Source organism: Indicator indicator, chromosome 2 (assembly GCF_027791375.1).
Source record: "Indicator indicator isolate 239-I01 chromosome 2, UM_Iind_1.1, whole genome shotgun sequence".
NCBI classification, from domain to species: domain Eukaryota; kingdom Metazoa; phylum Chordata; class Aves; order Piciformes; family Indicatoridae; genus Indicator; species Indicator indicator.
The window spans coordinates 11,413,720-11,438,396 of NC_072011.1; the positions used below are offsets into that span (position 1 = coordinate 11,413,720).

Consider the following 24,677-nt stretch of genomic DNA (forward strand, 5'->3'; position numbering starts at 1 on the left):
TGAGAAAAAAAAATAGCTTTAATTAGAATTAAAGATTTCATGTCACAGAGCATTCATACCATTAAAAAAATGACTGCACTGGCTATTAAAAAGATATACACAACAGAATGATCACACCACTTTCTCCTGAATAAATCCATCTGCCATGGCTGCTGAACAGAAGTGGAAGACTGCAGAACAGGAATGATACAGGATAACTGCTGCAGCTCATGAGGAGGTGAATCACTGTAGGAAATTCCCCTCCTGTCAGTGGTGACTGTGTAACACTTAAGGAGTTAATGTTGCATGGATGTTCGCAGAGGATGTGGCAGGTCCTTTTCATAAAGCCTTCCAAACAGTGTTGCTGTTATGAGTGGCTTCGATGTGCCATGCTTACTCTTCAACCGTCCGTCTTGTAGCACCTAATTGAAAAGAGGAAGAATGATACCAGTAGTCCACTAACAGAGCAGTAGTATCACAGAAAGGATAGACCTTAATGCTGAATATTTTGATGGAGCAGTTCTAAAAGACAATCATGAGAAGGAAGGAAAACAGAATTTTTTCTGACTCTGCCACTGCCTTCCCACGTTTCCTCGGACATGAAGGTCTTTAAAACTTCCTCTGGCTCTTTGGGAAAAAAAAAAAAAAAAAAAAAAAACAACAAACCAAAACCAAACAAAACAAACCAAACCAACCAGCCAAACAAACAAAAGAACGTTTTCTCTTTCTTATAACAAGTTGACTGCAAGAAAATCTCACAGTCTCACTGGTTAGTCATACACAGCAATGAAGGTTATATACATATCAAGGACAATACTGTGAAATCTTCTTTTTGATTTGTAGACTCCAGAAAAATCTCCAATTGCAAGTAGAGAATTTCAAGCCATATATTGTTTTTCTTAGATTTTGCAGATCAGTTTGTTCACAGACTGTGAACACCTGCATATTTTTAAGAGCCTTTGTAACAACTAATAAGTAGTCACTTGTTAAGAAAATACAAAATACTTTTTTTTTTAATTAGACCATGATATTTTAGCACAGCAATAAATCCTTTAATGTGTATGTTCTGACAGATGTCCCACTCAAAGTAAATATGTAGGATAAACACTGTTTTTCCATTATCTACCTTGTAAAAACTACCCTTTTCCCCCCTGAAAGTTTTCAAGTCCTTTCCACTGTCTTCATTATGTCTTGCCAGCTATTAAATACCACTTCCAAATCAATTAAGATTTCGTCTAGCCTCTTGCATACATGTAATCTAAGATCTATGAATGAAAAATGGCAAAAATATATGATACTATTTTGGCAAAAATATATGATACTGTTTCAAGTTTAAAAAATAAACCCTACAAGCCCCTCAAAAATCTCTTTTAACATTTTTAACTGCATAGGCTTTCTACTCTTATGCATGATACTCATTTGCAATTTTTCTTGCTTGGACAATTTCTCAGTGTATTTGATTTCCTTGTTTCCTAAAATTCCTGTCAGCAGAAATCTGTAGAAAAATAGCTCCTTGACAACTGCTATTTATAGCTTTGGGACCTGAAGTGGGAAGGTCTATTTGCTGGAGAAAACACTAGAGATTATTAGTTTAAGCTTTTCTATGTTCTTAATACTAAGGATTAATTTAATCCATCTTGTCCTCTTGAATTATGGTCTGCAGAACCAGAGAAAGTGGTTCTTGGATGAGACTTTGCTGCCACATCAGTTTCCAGCACCACAGCCTGGCAAACCTCTCAAACAGCTCCAGAGTGCCCCATTACCTCAAACTCCCCAGGTGCCAGCTGCACCCCGCTGTACAAGACTTCTGGAAAGACATAGTTGGTGCCAAACGTGCCACTGAGGGAGAACATCTCAAACTTGGTCTGAGCTGTCTCCACTGGCTGTCCACATGTGTTCAGGTCTGTGCTCTTGCACTTGAGCAGCGTGCATATCTGTGGGGAGGAGGATGCACAACAAAATACCGTTAAGCTTTCCATAATTAACAGCTGGATTTGGTAGCAATGAAGTTGTCACAATGTAGTACCGGACAAGTGTTTTGGGGTCATCTAGAGGTAAGTATATGCAACCCACAGATCCAGTTACCTGCCAATGATATTTAATGACAGAACCGTGAAGTCCATCAAATGCACCCAGGACATAAACTTCATCTTTGCTCTGGTTTGACATCCGATAAATCAAATGGCAGCAGAGGTCTCCTTGGCAAACTGTGTAATTCCCATCTTTGAATTTCAGGTCACTGAAAGTGAATATATCCCGCCGGACAGCTCCAGGAAAAGTGTCATTTCCTCCTGGAAATTTCCCAATGCTTGTGGCATACAAGCTCCAGTTGACAGCAGGAGGGTAGGTAGGAGAAAGACGAGGGTGTGCATTCATCTCTGCTACCAGGAGTTGCCCCTCCTCAGTCTCATTGTTGTAGTGGTAGGTGGCAGGTCCCTCTGGTGTGAACAGCCCACTGCCTGCCAAGGACAGCCACCAGCCCTCTGTCAGCTTGCACCCTGGAGTACAGCTTGACAGAGGAGTCAGATGCCCCCTGAACCACAGTGGTAGGCTTTTGTGGTGATGTTGTTTTCTGTTATGGAGAATTTTGAAAGAATTTTGAAGCACAGAACTGCTACAATCCCCATCGTTGTAAAAACATGACTTGAACTTCACAAGTTTTGTGCTTTGCTGGATCTTAAATCTGGGCCTTAAATGGCAATGTAACACTTGACCACCCCTTTAAGAACTCAGGTTCGTTTAGATGTAAATCAGAGCTCTAAGAGTGGCACATTTGCCAAGGAAGGAAACTATGGGGGTAATTACATTTCACAGAAGGAAACCCAGAGCTGTTTTCAGTTTTCAGGCCTAACCTCAGTTCAGTATATTTCAGAGAGGCAACAGTGTTCCATTATAGCTTTCACTTTGGCTTCATGGAAGTTACAGATGTAGCTACTCCAATGTTTTCTCAGTTTAAAATGAAAAAAAAAAATGACAATAAATAAGTATTCAGAGCAAACCAAAACATAAATATCTCTAATTCTTTAGCAGCCACAAAATCCTGATTTTTTTTATTCAATATTTGACTTTAGGTTATTAAATTCTGTTTAAAACTTTTTTTCCATTTTAGTGTTGAATGAATTTTAGACAAAAAATTCTGCTTCTAAAACAGAGGCTGAAGATGTAAGTGAAACTGTGGGGTTTTTTTAATAAAATTTCACATTTAAATTACCAAAATTTAATGTTGTGAACTTTCCAGTTTTATCTTTCCTAGAACACTTTCTTGCCTGAAGCTGTTTACTACATTCAATACAGCATCAGGAAGATTTTTAGTCTGACAGAAACACTGTTTTCCAGAGATTTCACTACATGTAAAACATTTCTGCCTGCTTGTGAGCTCAGTGCTTTGAAGACAATTTCCCTTTTCCCAAATGCAACTCACCTGTCATTGCTGTGCCAATGTTGTGAGTATTTGCTGAAAGTAAATTGACACCCATGCCCATAGCCCAGGCAGAGTGGAACTCAACTGCAGTCAGAAATGGTAGGACATTCATCCAAGCTGTTGGGAAGACCATGGTGTCCACCTGCAACTTGTTCACCAGGACCATGGTAGGCTCATGGAAAAGGATGTCAAAGCAAGTGAAAACACCAAACTTTCCAAAGGGAGTCTCAAAGGTGACAGCTTCTGGCTCTTTGGGGTAATTAAACTGAGTTTCTCCTCTAAACAGGTTGTACTGTGGGTGAAAAAAATGACATATCAGAAACTGAAAACAAGGCAAGATTATGAACAGCTACTCATGCATCTGAGATAGGCCTTAAGGCAAAACTAGGACTTGAGGTACCTGAGCTGTCCAGCACAGAGGGTTTGCAACCATCTAGCTGACCCTCTCACTCTGGGGATGGCTCTGCCCCAGCTGCTTCCTGGAAGCAATACCTGGCCAATATTGACTGCTAAACCCTGCCAAGAGTGCTCTCTGGCTTGGTTAAAACTATACCGAGGACCAGCTGACATTTATTGAGTATGGAAAACTCTGTCAGCGTTTGCTTTCCAATTTGGTATCATAAATGTAGCCCTTGGGTGTTTGCTATCTTGCATATACTCTGCAGCTGGGATGCTTTTGGGAATAACGCCTGATCCATCAAGCCCTTTACTGCTTTTCCCTCTGGCCAATAAGATCCTTGCATCTAATCAGTCTGGATTGGTTGTCACTTTACAATAATCTAAAATTATTATAAAACTCAGATTAAATTAATGCCAGAAGTACCAAAAATATACCAATAAACAATTACAGGGTGATGCTGAAGTGCCTCCTTACCTTGTGGTAACGAGCCACCAGTTTCCCCTCTGGATCAAAGACAACATCGGTATTGTATTGATAGCGCCCATCGCTGGGGCAGCTGGGATCACTGGAGTTACACAGCTTCTTGTCCCCAATGTTTGCAACCACATAGATGGAGTTATGCCTGGCCATGCAGCTGAGCCGTTCCTGCACTGGAGCAGGAGCAAATCTGATGTATTTTTGGGGAAAGAAAAAATAAAAACAAAAAAATGTACAAGTTTTAGTTTGGGTGTGGAAGAAATGCATTCAAAATTAATATTCCACTGAGTGTACAGTGCCAGGAGCTGAAAAAGTTATGTTAAATCATAGTTTCTGTTAATTTTATTCTCTATTGATAGCATCATTTTAAATTTCAGCTTTGAAAAATAGTCTCCCTGTGTTCTCCTTTCCTGTACTCTTAGCAATGCTATTTTGTGTGTGGTTATAATTCCCAGCTAACACACATGCAAATACATGGACAGGTTCAGAAAACAAAGAGGACAATAAATCAGTATGTAGGCAAACTTAGAATAACTTTTAAAAAAACTTTTCAGGCATATCTAAGCCCTGATTTCAAAAGATTACTGTAGCTCATTTTTAAGATTTTTCACTCAGTTTAAGGCAGCTGCCTGTAAGCCTTTAGTAAAAAGTGGCCACAGCATTTACATGAACTTGGTCCTCTTGGCATTCCCTGCAGACACAGAGCAGCCCTGTGTAATGCATCAGTCTGTGCAAGTGGTTGGATTTCTAAACAGCACTTCTTTTTGGATCTAGATAAATACTTTGTGAAATGTGATTTAGAAATCACCCTGCCACATAAACTGAGGAGTGGTTGTCTAATCTAATATGAACTAGCTTACACTTGCACAAAATTTTCACAGTTAATCTGAAGTGATAGTTCTATATGTTTAAAAAAAAATATTTTGCCTAAAATGGCCTCATTTTCCTCCTTTTCAGTGCTTAAATCGAGGCTGTTTCAATGCTTTTTACCTTGTATATTCCCACTACCATTTAATTAAGAGTTCTTTAAGATGCATCCCATTTCTACAACATTTAGGGTTTTCAATAGAATTTAGGGGCGGAAAAAAAAGCAGTTCTTAGGCATTTACTGCAAGCATCTCATGACTCCATGACACACTAGTTTGAAACCACATAAATCACTGCAGAAAACAACCACCTTGTAGGGTCAGTGCAGGGAATCCAGTTCACTGCTGGATCAGGGATATCCTCCAGGTAGGGGTAGATGGTTTCTCTTGTGAAACGCCAGCCATAGATTCCATCTTCAGGAGTCACAATGATGTGGGCACCCTGACAAAACAGATTCCCTTAAGAATTCATCCACCAACAGATAACCAGGATGGTCCCCCACAGAAGAAAACACCAATTAACAATGCTCACAATACACCTTGTACCTGTTGAGCAGCTTCCTTGATGGCCCCTTCCAAGACATCCATGTTTTTGTTCATCAGGGACAAAGCCTTCTCGGGAGAAACAGGCTTGTCAGTGGCATCTGGCAGGATGACTGCATGCTCATAGACAGCTGCAATGAAGGTGTTGGAGGCAAGGGCCTGAAGGATTGTGAGTCCCAACACTGCAGCATGCAGGAGAGGCTGGGAAGTGAGCATGGCTGGTGTCTGGCAGCTCCTGGGTTGGACACGGAGAATATAAAGCAGACAGAAAGAGGAGGGTAAAGACTAATGAGTTTGCTTTGGACATAAACTTCTATTGAGTAATCTGGGAAGGCACAGTGTAGTCCTGCCAGGAACCATGATGTTTCTTTATATGAAACATTTCTAGGAACAGGGTCCCTTTTCAGAATTGAAATGATGTAAGTAAAAGGTGAACATAAAGTCAAGAGAGAATCTCAGAAGCTAGGTTGACCCTATACGCAGCCCCATGCAAAGACACCTGCACACTCCATTTGTACATCTCTCTCCAGGCTTCCAAATTCATCTCAGGTGAGCCCAAACTCCCTTGAGTTCTATTCCCTATAAACCCTACTGTGTGTGGCTGTTACCAGCTACAAATTCTGCCGGTGCTGAAGGCAGGCCTCCTGCATGAAGTATGCTCAGATTGTAACATGATTATGAGACATGTGGTCCTGTCATGCCTCTTGCCCTTGGGCTTATCACAGTTGCAGCGGGCACCCTGAGAAAGTCCTCCCTCCTAGGTTCATTCTGCAGTGTAAACTAAACCTTGAATTGTGATGATGTCTTTCTCAGGCTAAGCTGGCACATTTGCTTGCTTTGTGAGAAATAATTGAGCAACATGATATTCTTTTTAAATACTCCACTAAAAAAGGCATTTTTTTGTACAATAAGCATTCAGAAAATGCTCATACAAAGCAAGTTGTGTTTTTCCTCACTGAAAGAAAATTTTGCATAACTATTTTAGAAACTGCATATTACTACTGTAGTTTCATGTCCTTCAAAAAACAAAACCCTTTACTGGTATCTGTGGTACATCTGGATGGGTAAAGGAACAGAGCTTGGACAATCATTCAGCAAGGAACCAAGGAAAATATCCTTCATCCTGACAACATCTTCCTCTTTGCTATGTAGTTTCAACCAGAAGTCTTGCTTTTGTCCATCAGCACCAGGGCCTTTCCAAGTATCACCAGCACTTCAGTGTCCTCTGACAAGATCACACGGTGCTCATAGACAGCTGTGACATAGCTGTCCTGGGCACAGGCCTTCAGAGCAGACAGTATCAAAAGCACAGCAGAGGCATGAGCTTTAGGAAGCCCCATGTCTATTCTCTGGAAGTCACCCAAGAGAAAGCAAGGGACAAGCAAAGAAAGACAAGAAGCTTTAAAAGGCAAAGTCTTGCACAAAACCTGGGAATTCCACAGCATGGAGCAATTCTGCCTTACACCACTGGCAGAGATGTCACAGAGAAGTCACCACTGTGCTGCAGCCGAAGAAACATCTCACTTGCTATATTCACTAACTATTCAGGCATTGCATTACTGTAGCAGTGTAGCTCAAGCCAAGCCCAGGTCACAGCAGGAAAACAAGCCTGTGTTTGGGAAATCTCAGCAAAGACCAGCACAAACATGTTCCTGGCCAAACATGAGGGCACAGGTGCAGGCAGAGCTGCAGCAGCAGGTGCCTGGCCCCGAGCTTGCTGCTGCCACACAGGCATTGCTTTTGACACCCCAGCTCAGCAGAGCACCAGCTCAGAGCTGTGGCACCTTTAGAGGGTGCTCCATATCACAGGGGGCATGCCTGGCAGGCTGTTTGTCTGAGCAAACCCATCAGCACACTACTCACTGACTTGAGCTCTGAAGATCTCTGGTCCCCAAAGATGTCTGTTGGAAAATCCAAGGGAGCCACAATTGCAGGTGCCACAGTTTCAAAGTTTTGCCTATTGTAACCTGCTTTCTTACATCTACAGATCGCTCCATCAGAAATCTTGGAGCTAAGGCTGCACATGAACAAAAATCCCTTGTATCTAGTTGCCCAAGTTTCTTACCTTTTTTGGTTCTGAGTTAGCTGCCAGGTAACGAAACACTTTTCTGCTGCACTTCCCTCAGAGAGGTGTTTATTGGTATCGGTGGTTACACACAGCCTCATCTTTATACAGACTGAGTTGGTATGTGGCTAATGGGTAGATTTGCGTAGGGTTACTTTCTATATGCTTGACTCACTCCACACAATAGCACATTTCACAATAATCAATGTTATGCAATCTTCTTTGCAAAAATAATTTAGTGCCATGATGGCTTACGCCAGCCTTCTGTAAGAAAATACTCAACCTACAAATATGCCTAAATGAAACCACAATGGCCTTGAACCAAATCCTGAATTCAAGATACTCACAATACTCACCCTGTGTAACGGTGGAATCATTTACTACTTACAGACACATTCCCTTAGCTAGAGTAGCAGCAGTGTACAAACCTGAAGGAGCTGCCCGTCAGCTCTGAAACTGGCCACATGCTCCTGTGTAATCCCTTCCACATTCCATGATGTGATCTTCTCATGTGCCATAGTCTCCCTTAAATCTAGATCCTTGCCCAAGGAGAGAGTTGCAGTTGCAGAACAGGCGGCCCAGGGAGGTTGTGGAGTCTCCCTCTCTGGAGATATTCAAAAGTCACCTGGATGCGTTCCTGTGTAATCTGGTGTAGGTGATCCTGCTCTGGCAGGGGGTTTGGACTAGACGATCTTTTGAGGTCCTTTCCATCCCCTGAAATTCTGTGATTCTGTGATCATCTGCTATGTTCCTAGGGGACAAGTACAGCATCTGCACTGAGTTTCTGCCTATGGGAAGAAGATCACACTGGATAATCCCACACCCACACTGAGATCAGTCTGTGGTCAGACAGTAACTGACTCCAACAGTGAATGAGGTAGCAGCAGAGATGTTGATCTTCCATGAATCAGGGTACATTGTCTAAGGCTTTTGACAAACACGTCACAGTGTTAGACAAGACACTATGTTATGCAACATGTGAGTGGCTATTTATACCTGAAGTTCCAGCAGCAGTAACAATGTACAGGTCATGGAGTGAGGAGAGGAAGCAATGATGTGAACAGTGCCTTCTCAGCAGTAGCAGCTGACCTTAAGTAGAAATCTAAACAATCTAATCCCTACAGCAAATTCATCTGCAGGGCAACACCAGCTAGTGTTATCATGAAAGAGTAAAGGGCAAGGCTTATTTCACAAACGTTGGTTTTGTCAAACCAGAAAGAAAGAAAGAAGATGGGAGGGAGGAGCTGCTATATCATACCAGGTCACTCGATGACTTCTTTACTGCATGGAAACAGTTCCAGCACTGAATAGCATCAGCCAGCAGGTGTCAACAAGCTGATGTTCAGAACTGGTAAGCAGAATACTTAGAGATTTCAATTCCAATTGTTTTTCAACAGAGATTTCAAAGAAATGATGATACGTTGCGAGTTCTGACCAAGAAGCAGCAATAGATTTTCTTTCAGGTTTGGCTCTTTGATTGGAGCCCTTCTCAGCCTCCATGATGGACTATTCTGTGCTGCCATGTGCCACACAACATGCATCAATGGCATAAAAGCAATAGTACCAAAGCAACACCAATAGGGGAAAAAAAAAAAGTTTAAGTAGTATATCAGAGGCAAAGCCATAAAGCAGCTTTCAGTGTTTTTATTTACTGGTCTCGTAATAATCTGCAATTACAAAATAGGCAATGTTATTTCAGTAAGAATGTATCCTCTGGCTCACAACACAGCTTTTTTCAGTGCTAGGAAAACAAAAGTCCAACAAACACAGAAATACAACTGCCATTTTGCACTCATAAAAGATTAGTAATCTTATGAAACAGAATAGGTACTTCCCAACAAGTAGTAGCAATAAAATATTATGGCTGCATAATTACTAAACAAAGAATACTGATAAGTTCGAGCAACTCTAAATAAGAAACATAACTGGGATTGCTGTAGTAGAGGATGCTATATCTCGTTTAGACATAAGATTAACAGTGCAGAGCTTCAGTTATGGTAATGTTATGGAAAGTTGGCTGTTGTGGGGTTTGTTTCAAGATGATCCTTTTCATACCATCGTCCAAAAAGTGTCACAGTGACAACTGGTTTTGTTGGTCTTGTCTTGCTTACCAAGCGCCCATCATTCAACACCTGATTGAAAACAGTAAGAGGACATGATTACAGTAGCCATATGGACATGCTAACAGCTCAGAAAGATGTGACAAAACAGGAAGAAGGCATGTCAGACCACATCTCTTACTAATTACTTCATTAAAAGGCATTTAATCCATCTAATTATTCACTATGAGCAAGTTCACTTTGGCTGTTTCGAGACAGTTTATTTCATTACTGTTCCACAGAGAACCCAGAAAGACACAGCTCCAGAGTGCCCCATTACCTCAAACTCCCCAGGTGCCAGCTGCACCCCGCTGTACAAGACTTCTGGAAAAACATAGTCGGTGCCAAACGTGCCACTGAGGGAGAACATCTCAAATTCGGTCTGAGCTGTCTCCACTGGCTGCCCACATGTCTTCAGGTCTGTGCTCTTGCACTTGAGCAGCGTGCATATCTGTGGGGAGGGGAAGACAATAATGTATTTAGCAAGATCAAAACACTTTGGTAGGAAAGCCTGGTGTCATCAAAGCTAGTGTGTGTTGAGCAGGTGACCATCTCAGGATCTCTTTCATAATCTTTAAGCAATTTCTTTTCAGTTGTAGCTTACTTTTTTTACCCCGTGATCCAACTGGGGGTATGCCAGATCTGCATTGCTTTAGTAAGAAATAACCAGTTTCTGATGTTAATTGCTGTCACAACACTTTATTTCATCCCTGAAACCCAATCCTGTCACTTCAACTGATTCTTCCAATTGCCAGTTCTCTTGTTTGAAGGTTCCTTTCCCACATCTTAGTAAAATGAGTTTGTGAGTGGAAATTTTAGGCAAATTTTAAAAGCCCTTCTCATGGGTGTCATGGTAGGGCCAAAAGAGCCCAGTGCAAAACCCAGACAGACCCTGATGTGTCTAGACATGGTCCCCCTCTCCCCGCTCCCTCCTGCGGAAAGCTGGGGTAACGCGGGAAAAGGAACAAAGGGGACAGGACCACGCGTGTCTGGGTAAACAAGTCTGCTTTTGGGGTAAGACCACATGTACTGGCTACTGCTCCTCCCTGACCAGGCCTATGTTTCTGCCTTTTATGGCCACAGCCTGGCAGAACCACTTTTCATTGGGTAACTATGTGCTGGCTTTAGTTGCCCTATTGACCCAATTGAATCTCAGGCAAGATATAGAATCATAGAATCAGTCAGGGTTGGAAGGGACCACAAGGATCATCTAGTTCCAAGCCCCTGCCATGGGCAGGGACACCTCACACTAGATCAGGCTGGCCAGAGCCTCATCCAGCCTGGCCTTAAACACCTCCAGGGATGGGGCCTCAACCACCTCCCTGGACAACCCATTCCAGGCTCTCACCACTCTCATGGTGAACAACTTCTTCCTCACATCCAGCCTGAATCTCCCCACTTCCAGCTTTATTCCATTCCCCCTAGTCCTGTCACTACCTGATATCCTAAAAAGTCCCTCCCCAGCTTTCTTGTAGGCCCCCTTCAGATACTGGAAAGCCACAATAAGGTCACCTCGGAGCCTTCTCTTCTCCAGGCTGAACAGCCCCAACTCCTTCAGTCTATCAAATACACATACAGGCTGATTTCTAGTCACCTTGCCTTGCTTGAATTGCCTTCTTGGATCTGCCTTGCTTGAAGCTGCCTCGAGTGGCCTTGCCCTGCCTTGAGTTGCCCGGTCCAGAGCCTGGGATAAAAGCCACGAGCCTACCCACTGCAAGCTAGAGAAGCCACGAGCTTAGGAGCCAGAGCCAAGCCTGTTCCCCTCACAACCAGAATTTTGTCATGCCTCAGTTTACCCAGGACAAAGCAAGAGCCCATTGCAGTAGAAGCATCGCACAGCCTGCCATCCAGCTGAAGCCAGACCAGCCCTGAGACCGCGTGGCACTTCCTGCCGGCAACCTGCCGAGCCTGGCGCACGAGAGCGCCCCAAAAGCCTCAACGGCTGACAGACAGCAGCAGCACTCCCTGCTTGGGTGGAATCAGCTGTGAGTAATTAATTCATTGCCTCTTTGGCTTAATGGTTCTTAATGAGTCTCCCCCCACCCCCGCTGTGGTTGAGTGCCACTTCGCTCCTGGGGATTCTAGAATCTCTTTCCCTGTTATTTCCTCCCAGTTTGCATTAAATTGTTAAAACAGTTATTATTTGCCTAAACACTGTACATTCCCACTGTAAATATATATTCTAACCGTACATTGAACCTATTTAATACGTTTTGGCGTTTTTTTCATATTAATAAGTAGTCATTAATATTAATAAATGTTAATATTTATAAATAACTATTACTATTTAATAGTTATTAATATTCCAATTTGACATTGTTGTTTATAAATTAAATAATTTTGCTAACAACAGGTATGTTGTGCAACTGTACACACAGGTCCTCTTACTTCTATTAGTACATTGCTAATGACAATTCATTACACAGCCTCGTAGTCCATGGGACACCTGAATTTGGTATATGAAGGTGATGAAGTTAGTATCCTCTGTTGCAGTTTTGTTACTAGTTGCAGCACACAGAGGGAAGTAGGAATGGCCATGTTTTCCTTTTGTCCTTAGCATTAACTGTCCAGCTGATAAATGTTTATGGACATCACAAAGAAATACAAAGTAGGGCTATTAGTTCTGTGAAGATTCAAAGGATGCAGGTTGGTTTTGCTGACAGGTGACTGGGTGTCTCTATTTGTATCAGATATTGGGGGATGGAAGTGGTGTGTCTGCAAACATCATCAGTATTATTCATCAGAAAATACGGATTTTTTTTTTAATGAAATGAAAATAGCAGAGAAATAAAGCTCTGAGGAAATAAAAAAAATACTGAGTGGAAAAAGGAAAAGTGAAAAATTCTGTCTTCTCTAGGAAATTTAGCTCTGGTAGAGAATACCTGGCAGCTTCCACAGTCACTGACTTATTCAAGCTATCTTCTTTAAACCTATTAGCTGAACTAAGAATTCCACCCCATATCCTGTAGCAGCTGATATGTAAATACCATATTGACTGACAGAAGTAACTAAAGAATAATCTTCAGGCACAGAATCTTAAGTATGAAGGTAAGGAAGGTTTTAAGTAAATTCAGCCAGGATGTAACTCACTTTCTTCCCAAACAGCTGATTAAAAGAGACAAGGAATAGACATTTCCACTAGAAGTCACATGCCATTTGAGTAAATTACAAAAAATTAACATCTCTGACTTCAAATCATCAGTGTATTTAATAGAGATAGATATGATTTTTTAACACCATTTGATGAAGATTAGAAATGATTTATAACACTTATTTCAGATAGTCACAAAAACAGGACCTAAATTTAGCCAATATGGCATGCCTAAAAAAAAAAGAAAAAATCAGTGAGGAACTTAATAGGTTTAGTGACCTCCACTGCTTTTGTTGGATTTAAAGGTAAGCAGGCTTGGATATTTTAGCAGCTGCCTCCCATTGCTAACAAACATGACATCAGGACTCCATCATACAAGAAAGTCATTGCCTTTTTCCCCTACAGAGCTGAAGGTTTCTCCTGTATAGAAGATTCCTAAAATAAGTAATCACTGTCCAAAGTGTCATTACCTGCAAATAGTATTGTCCTTCAACGACATGAAGCCCATCAAAAGCACCCAGCACATAAACTTCATCTTCTCTTTTCCCTGCCATCTTGTAGCTCAAGTGACAGCAGAGGTCCTTCTGGCAGACAGTGCGATTCCCCTCAGGCTTAGTGATCTCAGTGAAAGTGAACTCATCATGGAAGATGATTCCTTCAAATTCACGGTCATTGAGTGAAAATCTTTCAACGCTTGAAGCATGTGAGTTCCACTTGACATCAGGTGAGGAGGCAGGAGAAAGGCGAGGGTGTGAATCTAGTTCGGCAACGAGGAGGTGACCATCCTCAGTTTTCATATTGTAGTAGTATGTTCTGGCTCCATCTGGTGCATAAATACCACTCCCTGAGGAGAACATAATGGTCAGTCTAAAAAGAATGAAGAATTTCATCGTGGTCTTTCAACTGTGCCTCCTGCCAGCTTGTCCACTATTATATAACAAAAATTGTGGTCTCACCTAAGGTGACCATTAGAAGCCCAGCACAAAGAGTTCATGCTTTGGCAAAGAATAGCATTTCTCTGGATGCAGTCAGAGACAGAGTATGTTACATTTATGGTTATGATTATGGCCTCCCTAGTCCTCTTTTCAGCTGCATGCTACAGTGCTGCTTGAGAATTTTTTTATTCTCAGCTAATTGATGTAAAAGGACCATATATGATTGAGACAATACAAAACTCAACACAGGCAAATATCATAGGCCTGTCTTGGTGAACACAGAAGGAAATAGGAGCTGTCTATCCCCACTTACACTAGCAGAAGACTCATCTACACATGGGGAATTCACACCTGAGCAGTGTCAAGTGACAAGAGAAATCAAAGAACATTTGTCATACCCATCACTGCTGAAGAGCCACATAAAATGGACAAGAAGTAGCCTGTCAGGCATTTCAAATGAGAAGCCCCAAGCCATTACTGTGGTTTCACAGATCAATGAAGATACTAGTCTAGCTGAAATAATCCTATAAAGTAAGACCTAGAAAATCAATGCTAGATTCTTAAAAAGAAATGCAGGCTTTTGGCACTGTTACTGCAACAGGTCTGAAAATTTTTTTTTAGTGGTTTTCCATGACTATGTTAAACACAGCTACAAATAAGTCTTTCATTTGGCCAGAATAAAAGGAGCCATATATGTAGTTTATAAGTGTAGTTTGGCATTCAGTCCCAGACTTAGAGGTGGAGAGGGAAAGAGCCTAAGTTTTAGAAGTTTTTCCAGAGGTAGAAGGGGCAGTAACTTATTATCTGGTTAGAGGCACTAAAACAAAGAAAGGAAAATCCTAAGAAGCTAGGGAGAAGAAAATATCAGAGTCTTTGCTGTGTGCTACATGGCACCAGTAAACACAGAATTTGCCAGGCTTAAAATTTGGTGACCAGACTCTTCACAGTCCAACTAAAATTACCTTGTAGAAGAGGGATTAAAGAATTCAGGGTTATAAATGTTTTTCAAACAGAGTGAGAATTGATTACCTGTCATAGACATCTTGGTGTAGTGTGTATTGGCAGCTAAGAGATTGACACCCATGCCCATAGCCCAGGCAGAGTGGAACTCAACTGCAGTCAGAAATGGCAGGACATTCATCCAAGCCGTCGGGAAGAGCACGGTGTCCACCTGCAACTTGCTCACCAGGACCACAGCAGGCTCATAGAAAAGGATGTCAAAGCAAGTGAAAATGCCAAACTTCCCAAAAGGAGTCTCAAAGGTGACAGCTTCTGGCTCTTTTGGGTAATCAAACTGAGTTTCTGGCATGAAGAGATTATACTGCAGGGGAAGAAAAATAGACACTGGTTAAAAGCACTTATTGCAATATCCTGGAGTCATTTCCTAAAACTGTTCAGAACAACCAGAGAAATTTTTTGACCTATGTTTGAAGCTTTCACATATAGGAAGTCAAGATAAAATTCTGTGTTGACCACAGGGCACAAAAGGTGGATATGGGCAAATATATTGCCATGGCATCTAGCTAGGAAAGCAGGTAGCTATCTGCATGTCTGTTGGTGTTAGCCACCTGCAACTCCTGTAAAAATAATCTTTCCATTCTCCCCACCTAGTTTATAAATCTGGTGACCTGAAAGATGCACATAAAAGAAAAAATAATGGAAGAGAAGCATGAAGGATCTAGCATCCAAAGACAGAATTGATGACCCTGGTGTAGAGATGCACAGAAGTACAGAGACTGGAAGCACACAGCACCAGCAGAAAGCCTGACAGCACTGGGAGACTGCAGAGCAGAGAAGAAAAAAAGACAGCAGTTATGGGGGAAAACTAGATCATCTTAGCCAACATAAAAATACAAGTTGGCAACATTCTCAGCTTTCCAACATTTTCTTTCTTCCTTCACATTCATGTTTACTAAAAGAGTCTTTAAACTCCACGTGGTGTTAAGAATAAAGATATGTACAGAGCTAGAAAAGAGGTTTGAGTTTATTGAACTTGCAGCTTAGTGCCTGGGTCATGCCACGCTGGCACACAGGGGAAGAGACTCACATTACCAGGGTCCCCCTCACCCAGTTTGCTCACAAATAAATGTCTTCACATAGTCCCTGAAGGACCAGGTAAAATATTGCCTGTAGCATATTAAATAAACAACTGACTTCAGTTTAGCCACACTGGCACGCTGTCTCGCAGATGACCCCTAAACAACATTGATGAACCCTGCAGGCAAGCACATAAACCTGGAAGTAGATAAATTTATTGAATGAAAATGTTTCAATGCCCTCATCTGTCTTCACTCAGCTTATGTCTGTGGTTTTGCCAAGATAATTCCTGCTTTGTAAAAGCCGTGCTGAAACATCATTAGTTAAAAAGAAAAAAAAAAAGAAATTTAGGAAGGAGTCCATCTTCCTTAAATCAAACTGCTCATCTAAGACAAGATGCAGATGAACCTTCTAAAATCCTGGAACATTAAGAGGTAGTCTGGTGAAAACCTGCCACTGAAAACTAAACATATTTAATAGGCAGGATTTCCAGTAATAGAGAGTTCATGAACTGAAGACAAACAAAACCATATGCCACTAAATTGGACTTGAGAAATCATTTTTCATTCTAGTCTCTTTTGAGAAATATGACAGCAAACGTAAATCCGGAGCCAACACTTCACAGCAAGAGAGAAATTCTTTTAAATTATAAAACAGAAGCAAAAATCTACCATGAAAGAGTAACTGTGTAGTGGGTTGAAATTACCCCCCAACTAATTTGGAGAACCACCCCCCAAAATAAAATTGCCAGACCAGTTCAGTTCAGGATGGAAGCAAATGAAGCTGTATTTACAAGCAAACTAAAATCTAGAAATATCAAATGCAACGAATATGTACAAAATATACAATATTTACAAGTATTTACAATTTATAAACAACACAAGGACTCCCTGGACAAAACCCAGGGGCTAACAATAGCTCCCAGCTCTCCACCCTTTCCCCCCTGTACAAGGGAAAGGAGAAAAGACAAAAGCAGAGAGTAGCTTATTAGTTACTTAGCCACAGCAAGAAGGCACCCAAGCTCAGCAACAGCCAAGCAAAAGCCACCAGCTAGAATCAGCTAGAGCGAAGAGCCGAGCAAAAGAGAAAGAAAAGGTTATGCAACTAACTTTATGTTAGTTATCACAGAATCACAGAATTAATCAGGTTGGAAAAGACCTTTGAGATCATCGAGTCCAACCTATCACCCAACACCATCTAATCAACTAAACCATGGCACTAACTTCCCCATCCAGTCTTATTTTAATCCCTTCCAGGGACAGTGACTCCGCCACCTCCCCTGGCAACCCATTCCAATTGCCAATCACTTTTTCTGACCAATAGGATTACTGGCCAATCACTCTTATCAGACCAATGGGATTATTTAGACCTTAAAACTACTTTCCCTTTCCATCCAGTGGTAAGTTATCTACCTTTTACCACTTTCTAATCAAGATCTGTGGAAAATTTCCTAGGCATCAGCCTAAAACTGCCACAAACTGGCATTTAATTGTCATGCCAAATGGAGACATTTTGGAAGCAGTGGAAAAATAGCTCCTGATTTCCAGGGCCCCTTTACCTTGTGGTAACGAGCCACCAGTTTCCCCTCTGGATCAAAGACAACATCGGTATTGTATTGATAGCGCCCATCGCTGGGGCAGCTGGGATCACTGGAGTTACACAGCTTCTTGTCCCCAATGTTTGCAACCACATAGATGGAGTTCTTCCTGGCCATGCAGCTGAGTCTTTCCTGAACTGGAGCAGGAGCAAATCTAATGTATTTTAGGGAAAAGAAAAAATAAAAATAATTTTAAATACCTGTCTGTGGTGCCCATCACTGGAATACTGAGGGCATGCAGGAAGGACCTTCTATCCTGCTGTCATGGCAGGGCAGGCAGATACACAGGGTTGCTGCAGCACTCTCTCAGGTTGCTTCCTGCACCTTGGGAAGCAACCCTGGAGCCCTCCCACTGGTGTCCAGAAGGACATGCCACCCCTGGGCTGCCTGTCAGCACCCCTTGACACCTGGAATGTGCTGTTCAGCAAGCAAATAATCCTAAGGCTGGGAAAGAGTAAGAGAGGAATTGCTGGGCAGAGGAAGAGGCAAACGTGGTATTTAGCACAGTGGCACCTGAGGACTAAAGCTCTGGGCCTATGACACACCAAGCAGAGTTGAGCTGTGGAATATTGTGGTCACAGAAATTCATTTCCTCCCCCAGCTGGGAGCACACGATCCTCTAGTTATGGCATAAAGAGCAGTTTGACATTCATGAGCCATGTGCTGTAAACTGGCACCATCTCTGAAGTAACCATACCAAGCCAGAAAGAGCAGACATCCATCTGAAGTTGGTAATGCATATGGCTTTGCAAGGTGTGCCTGGGCCACACAGGACAACCACCAGGCAGGACACATACATAGCACCAAAGAACAGGGCATGGCAGACTGTGATGGCAGGTGTTATACTCCCACAAGCCACTAATGAAAATGCCAATTAAGGGCAGTGAAGGGACACCACAGATCACATTCACAAAAACTAACCATGCCAACAACTGGAATAAAGATCTGCTTAGACACACAGTACCCCACAGATCACTTTCAGTGAGTGTATTTTAGCTACTTATGTCTCAGCTACTTATGCACTTCTGCCCACTGTGAGTCTTCATCTCTAGACCACTGAGGAATCACAACCTCACAAATGTAATAAGATGCTCTAAGTACATCATCATTGAGCAGCTGCAGAAAGCCATGGTGAAAAAGGCAGACCACAGCTATAGTTCCATTGCTGAGTACTTATTGCATGTTGTATGGATATGAAGTCCAGCACTCAACTACAGGTTATCCTGTTCCTGATGGAATACGATGCTTGGAGGACAGATCATGTTCTACAATACAGAGACTCTAGCAATGTGGTCTTTATCTGATCTTAAATATGAAAAACTACAATTAAAAGCTTCTGGGTTTGTAGTCCAAACTTCTGAGTTTGGACTTTTGACTACTGAACTCATCAACTGTTGCCGGCGATCTGTCATGCCCGCGCTGTAAGAGAGAGCCCCAAAGATAACACAGCAGCAGCAGCATGTGGGTAAAATCAGCTGTGAGTAATTGATTCATTGCCCTTTGGATTTAAAGGTTCTTATTGAGCCTCCCCCCGTTGTAATGGAGCACTTTCTGCTCTCGGGGACTTTCTCTTTCCAAGTTATTGCCTCCTAGTTTGCGTTGAATTGTTTGCATTTTGCCCTAAGCCTGCATACTCCCATTATAAATATATATTCCTACCGTACAACGATCCTATTCAATGAGTTTTGGCAATTTTCATTAATAAAGGGGTAACATTTTTATTAATACCCATTTGCCATATTGTTTATTATTGTTGTGAGGGTAATTAATTAATAATTCTCCCCTTGACCACTGTTATTAGCTGCTCAGAAACTAATTCTTGGCTGTTCACAGAAATGGCACGCGTGCTTTTGTTTGAACACAGCACTTGTAAAAAAGTAAACAAACCAGCAAACCAAATAAACACTGGAGTATGTTAAGAACATACAATCAGTTCTATTCAAAATAACATGAAAAAAAACTGAAAGCAGAGTGAGAAGCAGCATGTTCTGGCGTAAAAGCTTTTCCCAGATCCAAAACCCAAGATGCTTCCTGTACATCCAGTAACCTAAAGTCTGCATATTGGTCGAATTTCCAATTCAAGAAAAAAAGGGAATTTTTAATGTACCCTCATCGATTAGTCTTGGACATGTTATATTTTGCCATGTAACTTACCTTTGTATAAAATTTTGAGGGAAACCTACCCTCGTGTCAAAAGCATTAGCAGTTCTTAGGTATTTTTTGCAAGCAGCTCATGACTCTATGACATGCATGGAGTCACACTGTTACAGTTTGAAGGGGGAACTTCAGCCTAGTCCCTGACTGCAAAGACTGAAAGGAAAATAAATTACCATTGAATGCAAAAGGAAAATAATGATAAGGTCTATAAAAATCATTGGATTGTATAGTATATGGACACATAAAGCAGAGGCATAAACAGTTCCCTCCTTTTTTCTGTGACTTCTGCTTGCAACTTCCCTCTCTATCCTATGGCCTTGCCAGGGTATCTCTCTTTTGACTACTGTGTGAGGTAACAGGGAGCAGGGAGGGAGTAGGGAAGGATCCAGGAGCCCCTGGGGGTTCCCAGGGATCCATCCAAGGGGATCTGAGGAGTTCTGGTATTGTTTATAAACTGTGTGTATATATATATATATATATATATATGTATATAAACTGTAAAATTTTTTTTTTTCCTCCAAATTAGTTGGGGGATAATTTCAACCCTCCACACACATAAATCACTGCAGAACAAAAAAAATAAAATCACCTTGTAGGGTCAGTGCAGGGAATCCAGTTCACTGCTGGATCAGGGATATCCTCCAGGTAGGGGTAGATGGTTTCTCTTGTGAAACGCCAGCCATAGATGCCATCTTCAGGAGTCACAATGATGTGGGCACCCTGACAAAACAGATTCCCTTAAGAATTCATCCACCAACAGATAACCAGGATGGTCCCCCACAGAAGAAAACACCAATTAACAATGCTCACAATACACCTTGTACCTGTTGAGCAGCTTCCTTGATGGCCCCTTCCAAGACATCCATGTTTTTGTTCATCAGGGACAAAGCCTTCTCAGGAGAAACAGGCTTGTCAGTGGCATCTGGCCGGATGACTGCATGCTCATAGACAGCTGCAATGAAGGTGTTGGAGGCAAGGGCCTGAAGGATTGTGAGTCCCAACACTGCAGCATGCAGGAGAGGCTGGGAAGTGAGCATGGCTGGTGTCTGGCAGCTCCTGAGTTGGACACGGAGAATATAAAGCAGACAGAAAGAGAAGGGTAAAGACTAATGAGTTTGCTTTGGACATAAACATCTATTGAGTAATCTGGGAAGGTACAGTGTAGTCCTGCCAGGAACCAAGAATCAACTGCTACTGCTGACACACTGGAAAGAATAAAAGTACACAGTAAGGATGTCGCAATGCTGAGCAATGCCAAGACTAATTGTGCCAATATAAAACCAATTCGTTAAACATATAGCCAGAAAGCGCAGTTCAAGTTTTGTTGTTACACTTTTCTCTGTCGTTGATTGCAATCAACTTTTGCTATCTATGTTGGCTCAACCACAGTTGAGGTGAAAAGTGGGTATGTCACTCCTGGAGTGACATAGTGTGAAGTTTGAGGAGCAAACCTGAGGGTCTCAGAAATGGGTTTACTCTAATGTCTTCAGATTCCCTAATTCCTGGGCTATGTGTCAGTATGTGCAGCTTGCTTCCCTGAGTTTCTTTATATCAAAGTCCTCACATTACAATCTCACTGTCATTAGTTGCAACATACTTAACGTGCCAGCAACACAACCACAACTGTCCCTTGCACTTATCCCAGTGGCTTTCCTAATCACTTCTGTCACTTCTATACATCACTTTCCAACAGCCATCTATCAGAAAAATATGCATCTAGAGAGAATGTTTTCCCCTGTAATCAGGCAGGTAAGTACCTCATTGCCTGGCTGCCACTAGTCTAGCAGAAGAGCAGGCTAATCCACCAGACACTCACCTTCCCCGTTCCTAGGCACATGCTGTGTTTTGAGAGGCCCTAAATTTTAATCTCCAGTTCAGTTCAAATGCAATTTTTGTATATTTTCTGGGTTTGTTTTTTTGTTGCTGTTATGGTGTTTTTAGTTTGGTTTGGGTTTTCTTCTGTTTGTTTGTTTTTGTTTTGTTGGGGGTTTTTTGTAGTTGTTTTGGTTTGTTTTGGGGTTTTGTTTTTTGTTTTTTTTTTTTTTTTTTTTACTTTCCAGCTGCAGTATTCTCATTTGGAAAAGTCTTTCTGAGTAATGAGAAGCAGAACAGGCTGTCTGCCTTCAACTACAGAAAACTGTCATTGTAGAGCCATCTCAGAAAAGACAGAAATTAGGGTGAATGCAAGCCTTAAAGAGTTCCTTAAGGTAGAGTGGGAGGTTGAAATCCACTGATTAAGGGTTTCAACCATTAGAAACATTGATTTGCATCTGGTAATGTTTACCACTTTGGTACTTTACAGTAGACTTCCATTTCTAGATACAGCATGCTCATTCAGAAGCCTTAAATATGAGCCTTTAAAAGGCTGCAAAAGAGATTTCAGTGGTAACTGAAGTAATGTAGCACTGGAGTATTTTTCCCTCACTCTATTTTTCTTACCAGATGAAATATGGAATGAGTCACATTAAATACAAGCAAACATAAGTCTGAAGGAGGAAGCAGCAAATGCTCCCTTATTTAAAAACTGCTAGAACAACAGCCCAGAAAGGTGACTGCCCTAGTAGGGCTGAGCAGAAAAAGTTGCAAGCACAGGGACCAGGCTAATGCCTTATAAAGTTCATGTCACACCACCATGTAATAAAAATGTATATTTTTATCTATTTTATAATTTAATGTCTTGGGTGGTGGTATCTTCAAACACCACTGTAACTTACTTGCAAAATGTATTCACAGGTTCAGTTATTTGGTTGTGAGTTTTACACTCCACATATAAAGACAGTTAAATGATTTAAGCATAGATCTAACATTTCCAATACAGCAATTCAAACTGGAAATACAGGTGCTGTGATCTGTGGTTTTCCCATAAATGGGATTCTGTGGCAGATTGGCTGGGTACTCACGACGCTCCTCTGGTATCTTCCCAGATGTTGTGGCTATGATTCAAGCAGCCCTTGGCTCAGAGAGGGCTAGGGTGTCCTCTCTCTCCTGTGCTCTGTCACTGTGCTGTAGCCTCTTCTGGGATTCAGTTCAATCCTTGGATCTTTTCTGCCTTGGTCCAGGTTCAAAGCCTGGGTAAAGTTGTTGGTCTGACAGAGCAGGTTCTTCAGCTGCTACTCGGGCAGCATTTGGCTCTAGTTGCTGTCTGGGTGAGAACAAAGCAAGTTGACTGCCTTCTTGGCTGGTTTAAATACTCTCCCAAGACAATTAATGCCCTTTGGTAACACAGAACCCTGATAACTGGACCTATGGGATGGCCAGGGGCACACCCAGTTCACAGCTGTGTTACAAAGTTAATTACACGTGGTACTTGTTTATCTGGACCCCAGGAACTGTCCAGGTTAGCACATTTGCAGGTGCTTAGCCCATTGTCTGGGCTAGGGCATGCTTGGGGGTTTGACCCTTCAGGACACACCACAACAAGGGTTTCTGTAGTACAGTGGGATAGAGGCCTTCCTGTACCAGAAGGCACCATCACATACTGCCTGCAGAGCTGGGAGCTCACCCAGGATCAAGGAATTAATGCCACTTAAACAAACCAACCTACTGAACCCCCTGAATAAAACTTGGGATCTGCAGCAGTCCAGGCTCTGCACGGTTGTGGGCAATGTAAAAGGAAGCTTACCCTAGAGCTCCCTCTGCTTTCCACACCTCCACCCTCCTCATCCATTCTCCCCACACCTGTACTGCCCTTTCCCCTGTCTCTGCTACTGCCTGGGGATGCCAGTTATCTGAGGATTTATTTCTGTGAAACCAGCTGATGTAGCATCAAATTGCATCCTAGCAAGCAGAGGCAGTCTGTCTTCAGACTGTGGTTGTGCTCCTTGTTTTGTGCTAAGAGAGACTGCATGGATAACTACTCCTTATTCGAAGGGTTAATCTGCTGTAAAGACTGTGTGAAAGGTCACATCTGCAACCATGCAATCACTGCATAGCAGTGAGGACATGTGGGCAGGGGTGAGTAAACTAACTCAGTGAGGAAATCAGAAACTGCTCCGTTTTATCAAGAGCACACAGTTATGTTGCTTAGCTGTAATTGGACACCACGTCCTAGGCCACAGATACATATGCAGAGATACATTACTTTTTCTCCACAAACAAGTAGAGTGTTTTTCATTACATCTAGTACATGAATTGTACAGGGTTACAATCCAATACATTGCCAGACTAAAATCTTGGTTTTACAACATTCACTTTGTTCAAAACCAATGCAAAACCAACGTATTTTATATTCTGCAAATTACATATATATATATTTTTTTTTTTTTTTAAGACAGTGGCCAGACTAAATTTGAAAAAATGTTATTTCAAAACAAACTTGCAGAACAAACAAAAGAACTAACCACACAAAGAAAACTTAGCCAAGTAATCCAGTCCACTTGCTTTGAAAGTGCAGTTGGCAGGGCCTAGACCAGGACAGCTGCCAGCACATTCAATCTGTTCCCTAGCCTTTCCCTATACCTGCCTCCCCCTTACACCACTATGAGCAACCCTTTCAAAGGAAGACACATGAGGGTCTTTTCCAACCTGACTGTTTCTGTGATAAAACAAAACAAAACAAAACAAACAGATATGCAGCTGCAAAATTGCTCATTTTGAAAATTTTTTGTATGGACCCACCTGACCACTTGAAAAAGGTTGCAAGTAGATTTTCCACACCCTCAAGCTGTGGCCAGAAAGACTCTAGTAGACTCCTCTGCCACAGCTGAGTGTTTAAATTACCTAAATAATCACAGTCAAAAGAATTTGCAGAAGTGATTTTAATATGAATTTGTTAAAGTGTGCCTTAAGACAGTGCCGTGGTGAAATTTACTCTATTACCTATTACACAGATCCTACACAACTTTGTAGTAGCAGCAATTTAAGATTTACTGTTAAGAGTAAATCACAAGAATGTTTTTTAACAATACTTAATCATCAGCAATTATCAGAGTAATTTAATAAAATTTACAGTGACTTAATTGGCAGGGGGGTGGGAAATAGATGATCTTTAAGGCCCCTTCCAAACCGAAC

At 41.8% G+C, this 24,677-nt stretch overlaps 2 protein-coding genes across 2 annotated transcripts; both read right to left on the bottom strand.

Moving 5' to 3' along the window:
• Nucleotides 1–275: 275 nt before the first annotated feature.
• LOC128976179 (pantetheinase-like) lies at nucleotides 276–5,902 on the bottom strand. The gene is made up of 7 exons (XM_054393322.1): nucleotides 5,690–5,902; nucleotides 5,455–5,585; nucleotides 4,275–4,467; nucleotides 3,401–3,692; nucleotides 2,065–2,438; nucleotides 1,743–1,913; nucleotides 276–401 (listed from the first exon to the last, which is right to left on the bottom strand). The coding sequence occupies exons 1-7, from the start codon at nucleotides 5,900–5,902 to the stop codon at nucleotides 276–278; spliced, it is 1,500 nt and encodes a 499-aa protein (XP_054249297.1).
• Nucleotides 5,903–9,754: 3,852 nt separating this feature from the next.
• Nucleotides 9,755–20,560, bottom strand: LOC128976188 (pantetheinase-like). Its single transcript, XM_054393334.1, has 7 exons — nucleotides 20,492–20,560; nucleotides 20,257–20,387; nucleotides 17,472–17,664; nucleotides 14,906–15,197; nucleotides 13,412–13,785; nucleotides 10,131–10,301; nucleotides 9,755–9,883 (listed from the first exon to the last, which is right to left on the bottom strand). The coding sequence occupies exons 1-7, from the start codon at nucleotides 20,543–20,545 to the stop codon at nucleotides 9,755–9,757; spliced, it is 1,344 nt and encodes a 447-aa protein (XP_054249309.1). The 5' UTR covers nucleotides 20,546–20,560.
• Between the last annotated feature and the right edge of the window lie 4,117 nt (nucleotides 20,561–24,677).